Genomic DNA, 16,378 nt, shown 5'->3' with positions numbered 1-16,378 from the left:
ATTTTTAAACATAGCAACATATAATATGATCTGTTCACTTACACAAACTGACAAAGTTTGAGTTTCATTCAATCAAGAATGTTTTTTCCACATAAAGGCAGAAGAAAACATTAAAGTGTCTGATGTCAATTGAAGTAACAAAATCCTTCTACTTGAGTTTGTAACTATTTAAACAATATAAAATGTTGACATTCACAGAGAAATATACTCAAACAAATGATAGGTATACACCAAACAAGCATTTTATTACTGTCCTCTGGGGAACACCTTTAAATAGTTAATAATATGTCGGTCACTGGAAAACACAGCAGAGGGCTGTGGACAGGCAGCAGAGGGAGTTCAGGTTTATGCTTCTTCTCAAAAGAACAGTACTTGGAGTTTCACAAGGGAGGGGGAACATAGAATGGCAGTTTCTAAATGAATTGCACTTTTTAAAAATGTTACAGCAGATTTTCAGGATTTACACTTACAATCTTCCAGATTCTTAGTCCCTTGTGCAAGATTTCCGACATGATGGTAATGCTGAAGGCTCTAATGCCGCCTGTTTTGCTCTCCTGAGAGAGCATGTGGTGGACATGTGGCTAACCTGTTTCCATAGCAGAAGTCCTCCTGTCCTGGCCCACCTCATCTGCCTTTTGTTAGTCCCCTTCCCATGGTGGTAACTGTTTCACAGTTCAATATCTTCCAGGTTGGATCACAAATTTTTATAAATTGCCACACCTTTCACAGTGCAACTTTGGGAAAAAAAAAGAAAAAAAAAAGGTTCACAGTCTCTAATATGTTTCTATCTTTGATCCTGGTTTACTCCAAAACATGCTAAGTCATTTTAAAAAGCAGAGTATGAATAGTAAGGTCAGAGCAAACTTACCTTCACCCTGTTAAACGTGGGGTTTTTTGCCAACTATATCCATATTATATCCATTTGTTGAACACAGAGGCTTTCTCACAGCCTTTTTGAGTTTGATGACTTTTCTGGAGACACTGCTGTGTGGCAATTTGCAAGCCCTCTGCTGATTTGTTACCATTTTACCTTTTTGACTAGCTGTGTGGCTTTATTTCCTCCAGAGGATAGAGAAGTTAATTTAAGTTCCACATCACCCCATTCACTATCTCCTTGGGTTTCAGTTTTGACCAGCTGAGGGTAGGAACTTTGAGCCATAATCCAGGACACACTTCAATTAAGTCAATTAATTTATCTGAAGCTGTATTGATCCTTATCTCTATATCATGTGGTTACACCTGCAGTGAAAAAAACAGGGAGAGCAATAGGCATCATTCCTCCAGCATTTCTGAACAGTGCAAGGTCTCCCCTTTCCTCTTCTTGTAGGAAACAACAGCATCTGCATCTGCATCTACATAATCTAAATATCCCTTCTCCATTTTTATTCTTCAGTTTTAGAAAATTGAGAGGAAAACCAGAGCGAAACACAATTTCTTTCAAACTCAAAAGAGGGAATGTGGACCTTCTAGTCTATTTGGACAGCTTTGCCTTGTTCCTGCAACCAGACTTCTAAAAGCAGGAAAAGAAATGAAAATGTAGGGGGAAAGGCTCTTTCTGGAAAATTAATTCATGAGAAGAAACCAGCAGAAACTTTACCTGGACTGTGATTTGGGTACAAAGGCTAGTGACAACAATGAAACATGAAAGAAAGCAGTTAATATGTGCACAATTTATCAAGAAACTTAATGAGATGGCTTCTTTCACCAGTTGTTATCCAATGATTACCAGTTTTCAAATACATGAGTCTCAATTCTTCAAGGACTGAGGCTCTTTCTTGGAGCTCTGAAGGAGAAGGAAAAAATCTTACCTACTTTCTCCCTGAAATCAGGCCTCTGCACTGAGAAGTGACAAGACATGGGCATTGCTGAATGATGAAATATGAAGTACTCAGTCATTCAGCACAGGGAGGAACAACACAGGCTGGTGGGTCACGTTCCTTTCCAAAGATGTATGCACTGGCACTATTGTTCTGAGGCCAGTGGAGGTATATTTTTCAGAGAAGACACTGTCAGTGACAGACTCAGATTAACTTTGTCAATATCAGTTCAAGTGCTGCATTTGTTGTCTCCCAGTGCCCTTGCATGCCATCAGGCACTTACTGAGAACACGACTTAGTTCAACAGAGACCACACACTGCAAGACACACATCCATGTCCAATGAATTTCTGTTTTATGAATTAATAATATTCCAGCAAAACCCACATGCAAGGGTGGACATCCAACCCAGCAAAGCCCAAACAAAAGGCGGAGCACAAGGGAGAACACCATCAGCTTTGAGTTTGAAAATTCTGAGGCTGTGTAAAAGCAGGAAAGGAAAATTACTTTCCCCCCAATTCTTTTTCCTCCTGTCTTTCTTCAACTCTATTTAGTCCAGTCAGTTTTTCTAAAACAATGAAGATTACACTTCACTAGCTCACCCTTAATAACAACTACTGCTATTCTCCTCTTACAAGAGGACATCTTGCTATTTCAAAACACATCCTTCTGCTTTTTCTCATTCTTTCCTACAATATCGATCTTGGTGATTTTGAAATAATGTAGCAAAGATACCTTTTATTTTTTTATTTATTTTTCAATTCTTCAAAGCATACACTGTGCTACTTCTACATCTAAGGAGGCAACTTTCAGAGAAAATTGTTTTAAAAGGATCAAAAATCACTAAACACAGATCTTGATATTTCATTGCAAAGTAAAATATCTCCCAGGATGGTTTTCTCACTTTGGGAGATAGTATAATGGTCAACAAGTTTCTCAGCGTACCACTTATCTTCCAAGAATTTTTCAAATGGTTTTTTGCTCCTATTTTTCATAAAAAACCTTCTTTACAGATATTCGATTTTGAATAATAGAGGATAGTAATTAATTTACTTGGTTTAAATGACTCAGAGTTGTCATAACCACTGCAGTTGTATGCTCTGCGAATTCCCCTGCTCAGAAGGGAAGACAGTGTTGGACTAATTGCATATGAAGAAGAAGCATAGGTCTTCCGTCTTTACCTTTTCCCCATAAACAAATAAAGCAATCTTGGCTGCTTCTTATCCTACGGGACTTATTTCACTAAGAAGTCCCCATGTAGATTTTGTCATAACTCTCTCCCAATTAGTCAGGACTAAGAGAGAATCTCCTCTATTCTAATTGAGGTACAAAGGCAGAATTCACAGAATACATGAGGAAAGTGTATGAAGTGTAGGAATGAAGGATAATGTTATATTTTATGTTACAAAACCAGATCCAACATGTTGTCTAATAGCTAGTAGCATAAATTCCATATGAAGAAACACAGAAAAGTAAATTAGCATAACATACAACATCATAAATAATAATTAAATAATAGTATATAAACCTTTTGGGTTATTATATATATATATTTGTGTATCTATATCATATATATTATGGAAAGAAAGAGACATCTGACTCTACTCTTAGGTGTTCTCAAATTCAACGCTCATAAGAGCAAGCACTTTCCTGGGCCAAATTCCATCATGTCCATAACACAGTTGTCCAGCTCCCTTTTCCCTCATTTAAACAGTCATTGTCCATCCCAGAAAGGTTTTGAATATAAATTTCCTTATAACAAGAGTTACATCTTCATCTTACCACTCAACTATGTCACCATGGTGCAATAAAATTACAGCAATTACCGAGAGACACCATCCTAGTTTAGGTCAGAAAAGGTCAAAGGTTTTTATTTCACAGTGTGATTGTGATGTGATAGAAAGCACAGTTTTGATTTAAGCCATTAAGCCATAAGTTAACACCATTCCAAAACATGGAGTTCCTCTTTTTTTATTTGCTATTTCCAAGTTTCAAGCTATATAATGTTATTAAAAAAGAAAGGTTTCCCTTTTTTTATCCAGAAGAGAATATATTTAAAAACAAAAATCTATTAATGAGGTAGATATATCAGTTATATAAATATTTAAACAGACACAGCAACTTAGAGTATCAGGGTATCAGGAACTGAAGGCCATTGAGTACTTAAGCTGACAACATTTTGAGATATCACAGAGCAAATTCTTGAAGCTTCCTGAAGAAAATATCTTTAAGATCTGTTTCTCAGGCTGCATTATCTAAATTTTGGAGGACTCCAAATTATTACCTTGTAGAAGATTAGATCTATTGAGCCAGTTAAACTTTAATTAAGGAAAGCAAATTAAAATAGAAATCTGGATTCTCAATATAATTGTAATCAGTTGTGCTTAAGAAAAATTCACTCAAACTAGAACTGTTGCAGAGCATGATTCTATGATGATGAGAGGAAAGGAGACTTGTTTAGCCCAACAGAGTTTATAATGATATGCATTAGCAGAACAGAGGGACAACAAATTAGTACAAAGTGACTCTGACGAAATTTAGGGTGGAAAGAAAAAATAGAAAAAGTCTGTCAAAATGTACAGGGCTATGGCAGAAAACTCTAGAGTTAATTAAATCTATTACATGATGGATCACACTAGCAGTAGCTTCTGAATTAATTTGCCTGCATCCAGATAAAATTCTTCCTTTCATTTTTCCTAAAGGAAAATTCATCTGGCGCTAGAAAGCAACTCTTAAACTTTCAAATCTTCCCCAACTGGATTGCATGGATGGAAAGGGCTTTTTCGGTCATACATATTGAGATTTTTTCTGTATTCCCAGGATCAGTATCATTCCTGAACTTCCCTTGGATGATTTTGATTATGTAGGTTAATTCATATAATCCTGAGATTGAGATGCATTCCTTGGTCAAAAGAGGCAGTTATGGGGAGTCATGTAAAAATCATGGGAGGAAATAATTTAATTAAGCCTAATTTAGTTTCTGCTTCAAAACTCTTAATACTGAGCTTCCTTTATGACTCCTCTGCTACTTAAATATATTGCTTGTTACTATAAATATGACAACATTTCAAAAAGCATTCATTTATGGCTGGTTGCGTTAGGGGCTTAATGAAAGTCAAGTGGATTATTTTTGCAATATGTTCCCCACAATTAAACCTTCTGTCCCAGCCTGACAAGAACCAAGAATGTCCCAGAAGAACTCTAAACTGTAGTTTGAGAAAACCAGTAATGCTGCTGTGCTTGTTTTTATTAATCATCTTCACTAGATAGCAACATTGGCAAAGAACTAGTTTTTTGTTTTTGACTGCAGTTGTGACAATTGCTTCCAGTCTGGGGCATTAATTTTTGACCTGTTAAACCAGAAAGATTCCCCTAGTAGCAAAAGGGCAAATTCAGCCTGCCATTTGTGAAGCTTCATTTAGTTCTGTCCTAAACGTTGTCCAGAAAGGAGGTGGAAAGGTCAAGACAAACAGAGAACTGTGTTCTTCCCTCAATTAAAATGGGTATGGTGAGTTTAAAAAGCAGCAGTAACCCTTCCTCTGCACTCTGGTTTTAATCAAGGGTTGTCAGTGATCCTGGTTTCAGTGTAGTCCAGGGTGTAACTGGCAGCTGTTAAGGACTGAAAGCAACCCCTGTGACCACCTGCTTTATTCTTCAGGCTACAATAGATAAAGTTGGTGGTAACACTGACTTTTGCTAGAAATCATCCTGGCATTTACAGATACCACAGAGCTTGCTAAGGTATTGCAGCCTCATGAGTTAACTCACTGCACACCAATTAGTGCTTCTTATTAACTCTGTGCTGATTGATAGGAGCTTTGCATGACCTGGCATGGGATACAATTCATTTATAAAAGAATTATAGTAGAAATATATAGAATTGGAAACAACAAAGTAGCTATCTTATTCTTGGATGATTTTCATGGCCAAAGGCAAAATGAAAAGTCATGAGAAACTCCTCAGTAAATTAGGATTCAGGGTTTCTCATCATATTCTCTTTAGTGAATATTTCAGAAATGTATTTTGCTGCCACCAAAAACTGCAGCATGAGCTAAAATTTTCGGCTCTATTGCTGCAGCAAGTAGAGAATAAAATAGAGAATATGCTTTAAAATTTCCCATGACATGACACAGTATTTACCTCTCACCCTGAGTCAGCATGTGTAGGCCTATGGCAAGCGGTCAGACTTTTTGGGGGGTTTCCATATCCATGCATATAGCTGCTAATAACATTCTAACCTCTGACTTCTTAGTTATTACCTTCTACTTACATCATTCAGCAACTCAGTGTTAAGATCCTGTTAACATATTAGAGCACATTAATGGATTCTTTTTTTTATTACCAATTATATTTCAGGATTGCTTTTCACAATGCCCTCCTGCTAAGTGCATGTCATCTCCCTGATTCTACTCTGATGTACCAACGCTGTAGCTAAAAATGGCAAATAACTCACTCGTGACATTACAGGTACATTTGGTACCTTTCTCTCCTCTGATTATAGACATATCGGCTCATTAAACACTGGTATAAGAACACTAGCTGAGCCCTTCCTTTTAACAAACTTCCACTGTGAAACTAAAAGCTAAGCCCTTCTCTTTTAATGAAAAAGTAGCAGTGCCTCCATAACTGGGGGGGCTAGGAAGTGGTGCAAGGAGATCACACCATATTTCAGCCAGCATTTATTGCTACAGAGGTGGTATTTTTTTTCATGTCTGATTTCAAGCATATTTTTAAAGGTCTTCATGTGCCCTTTTCAGATTGCTTCTTTTATTAAAAATGTTGATGTTCGCTGTCAGAAATGTTACTGTACTTGTGTATGTGCCACACTGAAGAGGATTACTCCATGCAACCATTCAGAAGCTGTGTAGTACTACAGATACAATGAAAAACTAGTATAGCTCATAAACATATGTATACTAAATAATATAAGTATGCGCAATTATATATATTGTAACACTAGGTCAGACTCTAATTTGGAACCTTTAGAAGTCCCCAACAAAAACCCCTTTGTTTCTACAGAAAATATGAATGTATTTCGTGTGGTTGCTTTAATAAATAAAATCAGTCATTTTTTGCTCCCAGTCCAATTGCATACTAACTGTAAATTGTATCATGGCTCTCATTGGTTTCCTCTCCTGAAAATTTAAAAGTATAAAAAGGCTTTACCTTCATCCAGAACTGAGTCTGTAGCCTTGGGAAGGTCCTCTACCCTTACCATTGGAAACAGCCTTCTAGCTATTGACATGGAAGTCCTTCCTTTCTGGTTTTGTCAGTGTTCAGAAGGAAAAACAGATGTAGAAATAAACACAAAGTGTAACACTCTTCCCTTAGAAATTCTTGTCCTTTAGCTATTACAAGGACTTGCAGTGATAGGACAAGGAGGAATAGCTTAAAATGAAAGGAAGGCAAGATTAGATATTAGGAAGAAGGTGAGGGTGGTGAGGCATTGGAATGTGTTGCCCAGAGAAGTTGTGGACATGCCATCCCTGGAAGTGTTCAAGGCCAGGCTGGATGGGGCTTTGAACAAACTGGTCCAGTGGAAGTTGTCCCTGCCCATGGCAGAGGGATTAGAACCAGATGATATTTAAGTTCCCTTCAAACCTAAATTATTCTATAATTCTGTGATTCTGATTCTCTGGTGAAACATTCCACCCAAGACATGGATCAGGTCACAGGGCCCCTCCTCTATCTGCAGGAGCTCACAAGAAAAGAGTCACCACAGAGACAGCTGTACACAGTCCTCCCTAGGCACAGCAAACTCTGCAACAGCCTATGCCCTCCCATTTTACACTTGCTCATGATTTCTGTGTTCCTTTTCCTTCCTTTAAGTCTGATTTTCATACTGGTATATTGAGGTAGAACTCCATGATCTCATCACAGCTTTTCAACCCCTTTTTTGGCAGTAGCATGCCTGCATAACTGTTCACACGGTACCATTGAAAGGTATAAAACACATTTCATCAGAAATATATGCTGCAGCAATATAACAGTGCCCATTGAACTCCTGACTCATTTTCATGGTCAAAGGCAAGATGAGAAGTAGTAACTAATTCTACAGAAGATGAAGATTTAAAGATTTGATGATGATTTTTCTCATCTTTTCTTTGCTGAATATTTAGATAAAATGCATTTTATAGCTGCCAAAAAATTAGAGCACAAGACACAATTTGCAGTTCCATTACCCAAGATAAATTAGTACATTATGACAAAGTGATTCAACAGACTTGCTCTGTTATTATTACCTGTTTCAGAACTCCCAAATAAAATCAGTCAGTTGCAATGTATGGTGTTCTTCTCAGACCTCCATTAGTTGTTTTGTACCTTAAACATGAGTAGCTGCTGGAAAGGGAAAGGTTATATTAATGCCTCTAAATACTGTACCAAATAATTAAGTTGTCAAAAACAGAAATAACAAACTTATTTTAGGACTTTCCTGGTACTAACAATTTGGTAATATTAGTACTTAATGAGATGCACATCCTAAAGGGCTATTAAATTACTTTACAAATGACAGTCCAGGAAATAACATTATTTGCATTTTAAACTGAGGAAATTGAGGAATAGAAATGCTACTAGACAAAACATAAATGGTAAATCACATTGAAGCCATAAAAAACAGAAATGGTGACACAAATTCATTTAGCTGCATTTATCTGTGTCAAGCTAGAAGTATAGTCATACCACCCTCCCTTTGTTGAGATAGAGAGTAGCCCAGCAAATACATTTTTGCTATTATTAACAAAAGGCTTTATATTGCCCTTACAGTGCAAGGGCCTGAGTACTTACCAGGGATTGTCTTGGCATGGCTTAGCCATGATATCAATTGTCTAGAAGTGAGGCAACTATTGCCATAAGTTTGTTTTGGCATAAGTTTTATTTTATAACAACAAGTGGGTTAAACAATCTAGAACTCTAGAGCAAAAATTGAAAAGTTTATCTGAGGTACCAGACTGCAAATGCCAATGACAATCGACCAGAATCCAACAGGTGGTCACTATACAAGTGCAGCCTCATGAGTAATGTGGCACTAGTTGTAAAGAAAAAAGCAAACAGAAAAGCTGAATAATCTGAAGACCATTAAAATAACCAGCATATAAGAAGTCTGTGTGAAGAAAATACATAAAAGTAAATCCAAGCAGATGCAAGACTGAAAAAATCCGTGTCACGAACATCATGTTCCGTCTGACAAAGGCCTCAGGAGTCTGATGACTTTTTATAGTTCCCTTTTCCATTCTACTGAAGTATTGAAGGGTCAGTCTTGGACTCAGAGGGATATTGAAAGGGTGAGGACAACAGCATTGAGCAAAGGGAAAAATATTAGGAAGGTTTAGTATAAATATGTTAATACTATTGATGAAGATGCTCTGAGTTAGTTTGCATTATTAGCCTGTTAAAACATTAACTGGGCTAGCAACAAATTCTTATCTCCATATATATGACATCATTTGCTCATAACAGAATTTTGAGCATTGTGAGACACAAAGCCTGGTCAGATCCTAAGGCATACAGATTGACATAAGGTACATGGACCTTTCATTCCCAGAGTGAAGCTCTGGAAGTTCTCCAGATGCTCATAAATTCCCATCCAGCAATAATCCCCTATTTATAGACTCAGCGATGAATTCTTCCTCTATATTTAGAGGAAGTGACACTGCTTTCAACATATAATAATCATGGAAGATACAAATGCAAAACTAGTTTTCTAATATGAATTATAAATAAACAATATCCCTTTTCAGAAGGAGCAACTGAACTCCTGGTCAGTTTCAAAGATAGTAATCTGTGAATTTCAAATAACACTTTTTCACAAAAAGTATTTCATCCTTCCTGATAATGGCTCTACCCCTTTCAGTCTTATAATACATAGTATTGTTGTATTCTGCCTGCACTGGAATGGTTGCATTTCAATAGGAGTTGAAATAACATTCTTTCTAATTCATATGCCCAAAAAACCCTAACATATAAATAAAATACCATTTTTATTATTAGCTCCTTTCCACTCCATTCTTTATAATGCAAAATTAGTACTTTTCAGCAGACTATCACATTCTGAAATATCCTCTTTCTCTCTTATATTTGGTATCACAAAATACCATGGCAGATTAGTCCTGTTCAGCGCCATGATGCTCCAGCAGGAACATAGGAAAAAAGATATCCCAGCTTTTTCAAAACCATAGTTCCTGCAACAGGAACTTTACCTTTCATTTATTTAGAATCCATGATTTCTGAGTGGACAAGAATAATAGTAGGAAATTATTGCTGATGAGCCTAAAACAAAAACAAACAAATAAAATCAGTATTTGGTAAAATCCTGGGCAAAGTAATAATGGGGGAAATTATTTTGGTACTGCAACCAATGCAAAAACAAACAATATTGAAGTTAAACTATTCTGCATATGAAATGTGATAAGACTAATTTGGGACTGCATGGAGCTTTCTGAGTGTTTCAGAATCAAGTAAGGATTGTCCAAAAGTATAAATGGGAGGAAATTACTTAGGATGATTGAGAAAGCAGTACAGACGTACGCACAAACAAAACAAGGATTGATAAGTGTAAATGTGTAAAATCAAGCAATGGGTAATAAACTTGCAAATGATATTCCCCCCAAAAAATAGACACAATATATAAAAGCTTTAGAGGGTATGGCAAAATGAAGTAAAATGTCTTGAGCCTTGTGGAGGAAATGAGATATTAACAGATAACATATCAGAGGCAGAAATGTCCCAGGGTTTTTCACTTCCGTTTTCACGAAAAGGTTAATAGTGATCAGATGATTGGTAAGATTGCTGTTAACAACAAAGGGATGTGAACATAGGCTAAAATAGAATAAAAATAAATCAAAGAATACTTAGGCATTCAGGAAAGTTATATATATTCAAGTCACAAGGCTTGAGAAAATTTACTGTAGAGCAATTCCATCTTTGAATTGTTAGTGATTATCTTCTAGACTTCATGGAGAATAGATGAAATCTGAAAGGGATGGAGAAGGATAAATATTGATCTTAACATTAGGAAAAAGAAAAATAAACACCTGGGGAATTAGAGATCAGTAAACATAACTTTATCTTTGCAGAATGATGCTGAAGTAAATTATTAAATAATCAATTTCTAAGCTCCTAAAAGCAATGAAGTAGCTTTAAGCATCCACTGTCCATTTCTTGAAACAAAACCTTTCCAATGACCAACCTGTTTGTCTTTACTGGCTGTCTCTCCCTCAGTCAACAGAGTAGAAGCCCAGGCCAAACTGTGATGAAACTGGGAAATATCTTTGGCCCAGCCACTCTCAGAAGAAAAAGCTGTGTCTAGTATTTTGGTTCTGGCTGAACACAGCTGCCTTGCAGGTAAAAGAGCCAGTTTTAACATAATTACTGTGAGGTTGCATCACACTGTAAGATCACATTTGGTGGGAAGAAGGTAAGGCTGCACTACACATAATTCTAGTCAGTGTTTTCATGAACAATATCAATAGTAGAAAACCTCCTCATATTTGTAGATAACAGAACTGAGGGGAGCTGCAAGCACTTTGGAGTGTAGGTTTAGAATTCAAAATAATTTTGATAAATTGATGAAATGGGCTCAGATCAGTGCAACAAAATTCAATAGCAGCCCCTATGAAGTACTCCAGGAAACTCATGGGCAGACATAGAAGAAGACAAACAAGTTTCTAGATAGCTACACTGCAAAAAAGGGTCTGAGGTATATAAAGGCTATAAAAATGGAAACAAGTCAACAGTGCGCTGTCCTTGCAAAGAAGGGTTATATTATTAAGAGTTTAGCATATAAGAAATAGAAGGCAACCATCCTGCTGTCCAAGGCACTAGAGTGGCAGGCACTGGAGTCCAGTTTTCAGTAGCAAACTTTCAGGAAGATAAAAGTAAATAAAAGAACAGGGTATTTTTAGGTTGAAAAAATCAAAAGGAAACTCAAGATCCAATCTGTCATTGCTGCTCCATGGTCTGTCACAATCTTCATGCCTCAGCTGACTTGTCCTGAGTAGGTCTTTTCCTTGACAGTTGGTTAAAAAAAAATCTAGACTAAATTCTTTCATATGACCAGCAAAATAATAGCTGGGGAAATTAAAACTGAAACAGCCTACTTCTCCACCTAAATCCTGATTTCTTACAACGATTCTTAATAATTCTGCGACTGTAGTATGTAAATAAATCTGCCTTTGAAAAAGCACAACTAGACATCACTGACTAGATTTAGTTCAGTGCATGACTTGTTCACTGATACATTTATGAGCATAAATCAATCTGCCACTTTTAGGACCAGATACTTGGTAATATGCATAATCCTTAAAATATGCCAGATACATATAAAACATATGCAAGATACAGATAAAAAAATTCCTGTCTGTTATCAGGAAGCTATTCTAAATCAGCTTTAAAATCATATCAGTTTAAATCATACTTTTCAGCTGATTTCTGCTTTTGTAGTGTTACCTCGCTCCCAGAGTACCATAAACAAGGGATGCATTCTCACAGAAGAAACTTAGCTCATACGTGGCACTTGAGTAGAGTGAAGTTTCTTACAAGACTTCAGGTAGATGGCAATAACAGTTAGATTTTATCAGCTGCCTCAGTAAGTAGAGAATTTCAGCTGGAAGATCATACACCCTGGTTTACATTGGAAGATGAAGCTGGAGGAATGGTATCCATCACATATGGATATGTATCCATCATATATGGATATATACATCCTGTGTGCCACACACTACATGAAGCACTGAACCTTTATTTGAGTGCAGAGAATGCCAAAAGAATGTCAATTTCTTTTTTGAGTAAGAATCAAATAAATGTTGGAAATTTTTCAGCCCAAGCCCCACCAGATACAGACAACCTGCAAAGCTGACTGTTCAGTCATTTAAAATGGTGTGTTTTCAGAGACTTTAGGATAAGCTTGTACTTCCTCCTCTATTTCAGTTTTCCATTGCTGGAGACAGCATTTCCACATTTCATAGCATATTTCCATTGCAGATAGGTATTATTTCTACTTCTTAAATTATTTTTTTAATATATTCTCTCTTAACATCTGACTAGGACAGAGTATGACCCACTAAAACTCATGAATAAGAACTAGAATGTTTCTTGGGAGATTTAGCAGTGAATTTCTCTTTTCTACTTTTTTTTTTACTTTGGGCTGCAATCTGACATGACAGCACAAGGTCTTAATTACTTACTAAGGATTCACAGATAGATGGATAGATAAATAGAGAGAGAAATGCAGTAAGGTAATTGCTTCTAATGGAGGGGGCGGGAGTGGTGGCAGAGAAGGCAGAGATTACAAATGCTCCTAAATCAGACTGTTTCTTTCCTTATATCAGGGCTTGTTCTATTTATAGAAATAGCCCTGATATTTCTATAAGAAATGTTCCTATAAGAATATCTATAATATTTCTATAAGAAATATCAGATCTCTGAGAAAGGTCTCAGAGAAATGCACAATTATCAACTCCCAAGTTAAGCCCAGAGTAAAGGCAATATGTCAGGAGAAATCAGGCCAGATTCAGCAGATCAAGGGCTGTGAGGATGCTGCATGAGCAAAACCCAGGTTCAGTCAGTAACAAGGCTGAGTGTGGATCCCGAGCAGGCATAAACAGAGCACAGGTGTGCGTTGTGCATATTGTGAAATGTATACAACATACACAGCACTCGCACAAACACATGCAGCACAACAGCCTCGTCCTGCTCCCACCTCTGACTGAGCGGAATAGAATACCAATAGTAAAAGAGTTCATACACCTCTCTATTTCAGACAGAAGAGGGGAGAGAGAGAGACAGGGAGAGATATTCATGGCTCCCATGGTCCCCTGCAGCCAACCTTGCTGTGCTTTGACCTTCTGTGTTCCTTTCAGCTGCGTAGCCCATCATTAACTGCACAGCTTAGCGAGGACAAGGCAGTCAGTGACTGTATATTACATTCAGAGATGGGAAGGAGGTAGTTAATTAGGCAGGAGAGAAGCCCATTCAGGATTGTAAGAAGGGAAATCTACAAAAAACTGAGGCAGATCCTGAAATTGTGGGAGAGGGTTCTTCAATGACACCATAAGACAAGTGAATATGTAGGAACTTGGTTTGATTCTGAAAAATGTATCTCACTGAGAACAGTTATAGAATCATAGAAAAGAATATTAAGTGTTGAAAAGAGCCTAAAAGGTCACCTAATTCCAACTCCACTGCCATAAGAAGAGATATTTTCCAGCACTAGACCAGATTGTTCTAAGCCCATTGCAACAAGGCCTTGAACACTTCCAGGGATGGAACATCCACAGACTCTCTGGGAAATCTGTTCCTGCGTCTCACTACCCTCATAGTAAAAATTTTTGTCCTCATATCTAAAAAAACATCGAATAAAACACTTACAAAATGGACAGTGGGCAGAAGCTCAAACTAGTGCTTGTAAGTATCTCTTATCACATATTTGATTTGGATTGGCAAAACAACTTTAGGTAAAATAAAATTTTTCAACCTTGCAAAGAAACCAAAAGGCTGTGATATCTGTGATGTGCTGACAGCAGGGGAGACATCCTACAGTTCGTAACAAAGAAAGCCTGCCAGATGTTTGCCAATATATGCAAGCCTCATGCCATGGCCCTTCACAGAATTTTGTATGTAATAGAAGAGAAGGAATGCACAAGAGGAACACAAACAAAAGGAAGGAGTAATAGAAATGGACATTTTGAGCAACAGAATAGGGAAAAGATGTCAAGTCCATTTTGTCAGACACTTTCCCAATACTAATCTTCCCTGCACTAAGATACCCCTTTTTTTTCAAATTAGATTCCTTATAAAAACACCACTCAAAGATTTATTCAAACAATTGTGGGGCCTCCATCCTTGGAGATTTTTTAAATTAATCGGGATGAAGCCCTGAATAACCTGGTCTGATCTGAGACACAGCCTTGCTTTGCATCAGAGGTTGCACTAGCTCCTGAAGTTTCTTTCAGCCTGAATTTTTCTGTGATTCTGCGATCCTAAGAAACTTTGTACACCAAAAAGCTCATTTGCATATCTGAAAGCAGTCAAGGCAGTGGGCATGTTCTGATGAGTTTGTAAACATGTCATATCTGCAGATGTCTCTTTCTGCAGGCTATCAGTTTCAACTGCAGATAAATGCATGGCATAGAAGTCTGGCGTGGTTTTACCTCAAAAACTTTTGAGTTCAAACCAAAAATTCCATTGAGCTTGAACCCAAATCTTCTTAGAATGTCATTTTGTGACATCTGTCAGTATAAATATCATCAAACTATGACACAAGAAGAAGGTGAATTTCAGGGAGGAGTCATCCACTCAGAGGAGCTGTCAGCCTCTTTAGCCTGCAGGGATGAGACAACAGATCTTGGAATTGTACCAGTAGCTCCTTTCTTGACAATTGTCTCTAAGCAGGCTCTTGATGTGCTTGGTTTTTATAGGTTGCCATAACAGAGTTGCTGCAGGATGATGTTCACATTACTCTTTTTTTAAATTCATTGTGACTTTCCAAGATGGATTTTTCTGTCAGCAAAACCCACTTTCCCCTTTGCTAGCTGCATGAAGGATATAATTGATAACTGATGAGAATTATGCCTCTGCCAAGGAGTAAACTTTGGCAGAGAGATGTGAAGGTGGAACTATCACCCCTCATGGTGCCCTGTTTCATTTAATGTATAGAAAGGAAAGGTCACAATTATGGTTTTGAAACAGTGCATAAAGTCAGCTTTATGCACTGTTTCAAAACAGATAAATACCAACTGGAGATGTGCTTGGAAGCACAGAACCAACCCAGCAATAGACCACAAAAATTAGAAGTTGTAAACATCTCATTTCACTTGAATAAAGCTCAAATGTAGTTTAAACTCTCTTCCTCCTGTCCCTGTTTAATTTGGTTCACTGCCTGCGAGCGGTTCATATTTTCATTCCAAGTTCCTTCACCCCTACCCTAAAGTTTTCTGTAAATATGGAAGAGAATGCAAAAGATACAAAATATGCAAGAATTGGGAGAAATCAAAACAATCATTGAAAAAGAAATGTCTCTTTCATAAATTGAGTGTTAATAGTGTTGACATGAAAAACAAGAAAGCTTAACTATGAAAAACATTTTGATTTCCATTCAGGCGAGTAACTGGTGCCCTTTAGAAGCAGTCATTCATAACAGTGGGAGAAATTCTCACTATGCTGAGCATGCAGCAACTGGTGGGTTGTTCAAATGTCATGCTTGCTCTGTGAGGGCAGGAAACTATTGAAGAGTAAACATGTTCAAAGGGAAATAGTGTTAAGCAGGGTTTTATGGGTGTGGGAGATTTGTCCTGAGAGCAAGGTTGCTCTTTCCATTTAAGTTATGCCCATGGCAATTAACAACTATGAAACATTTTTTACTCTATGGCAGACATGCATGAAGTAAGAAAAGCTAAAAATACTATCTTACTTGAAAAGTCATATGAAAATTTGTATAAACTCTTCCACGCAATCTTAGTTGCCATCTCAGCAAGATGTTTAGAGTGTTAAAGATTTTTCTTGTTATGGTACAGAATGTTATTATGGTATAAACACTCATGTTTTTATACTAATGTCTCTTATTTC

At 37.1% G+C, this 16,378-nt stretch overlaps 1 protein-coding gene across 1 annotated transcript in view; it reads right to left on the bottom strand.

Annotated features, from left to right (window-relative positions):
- Positions 1-9,049: 9,049 nt before the first annotated feature.
- Positions 9,050-16,378, bottom strand: part of TAFA2 (TAFA chemokine like family member 2) — a 101,147-nt gene continuing 93,818 nt past the window's right edge. Inside the window, exons 6-7 of the mRNA XM_030959434.1 lie at positions 10,526-10,633; positions 9,050-9,092 (exon numbers count right to left, since the gene is read on the bottom strand). Of these exons, the coding sequence (XP_030815294.1) occupies positions 9,050-9,092; positions 10,526-10,633 (151 nt within the window). The remainder of the gene's footprint in view (positions 9,093-10,525; positions 10,634-16,378) is intronic.

The sequence above is a fragment of the Camarhynchus parvulus genome, chromosome 1A (genome assembly GCF_901933205.1).
Source record: "Camarhynchus parvulus chromosome 1A, STF_HiC, whole genome shotgun sequence".
Classification (NCBI taxonomy): Eukaryota; Metazoa; Chordata; class Aves; order Passeriformes; family Thraupidae; genus Camarhynchus; species Camarhynchus parvulus.
The sequence above is the reverse complement of the archived record's forward strand: the minus strand, read 5'-3'. Positions and strand labels throughout refer to the sequence as shown.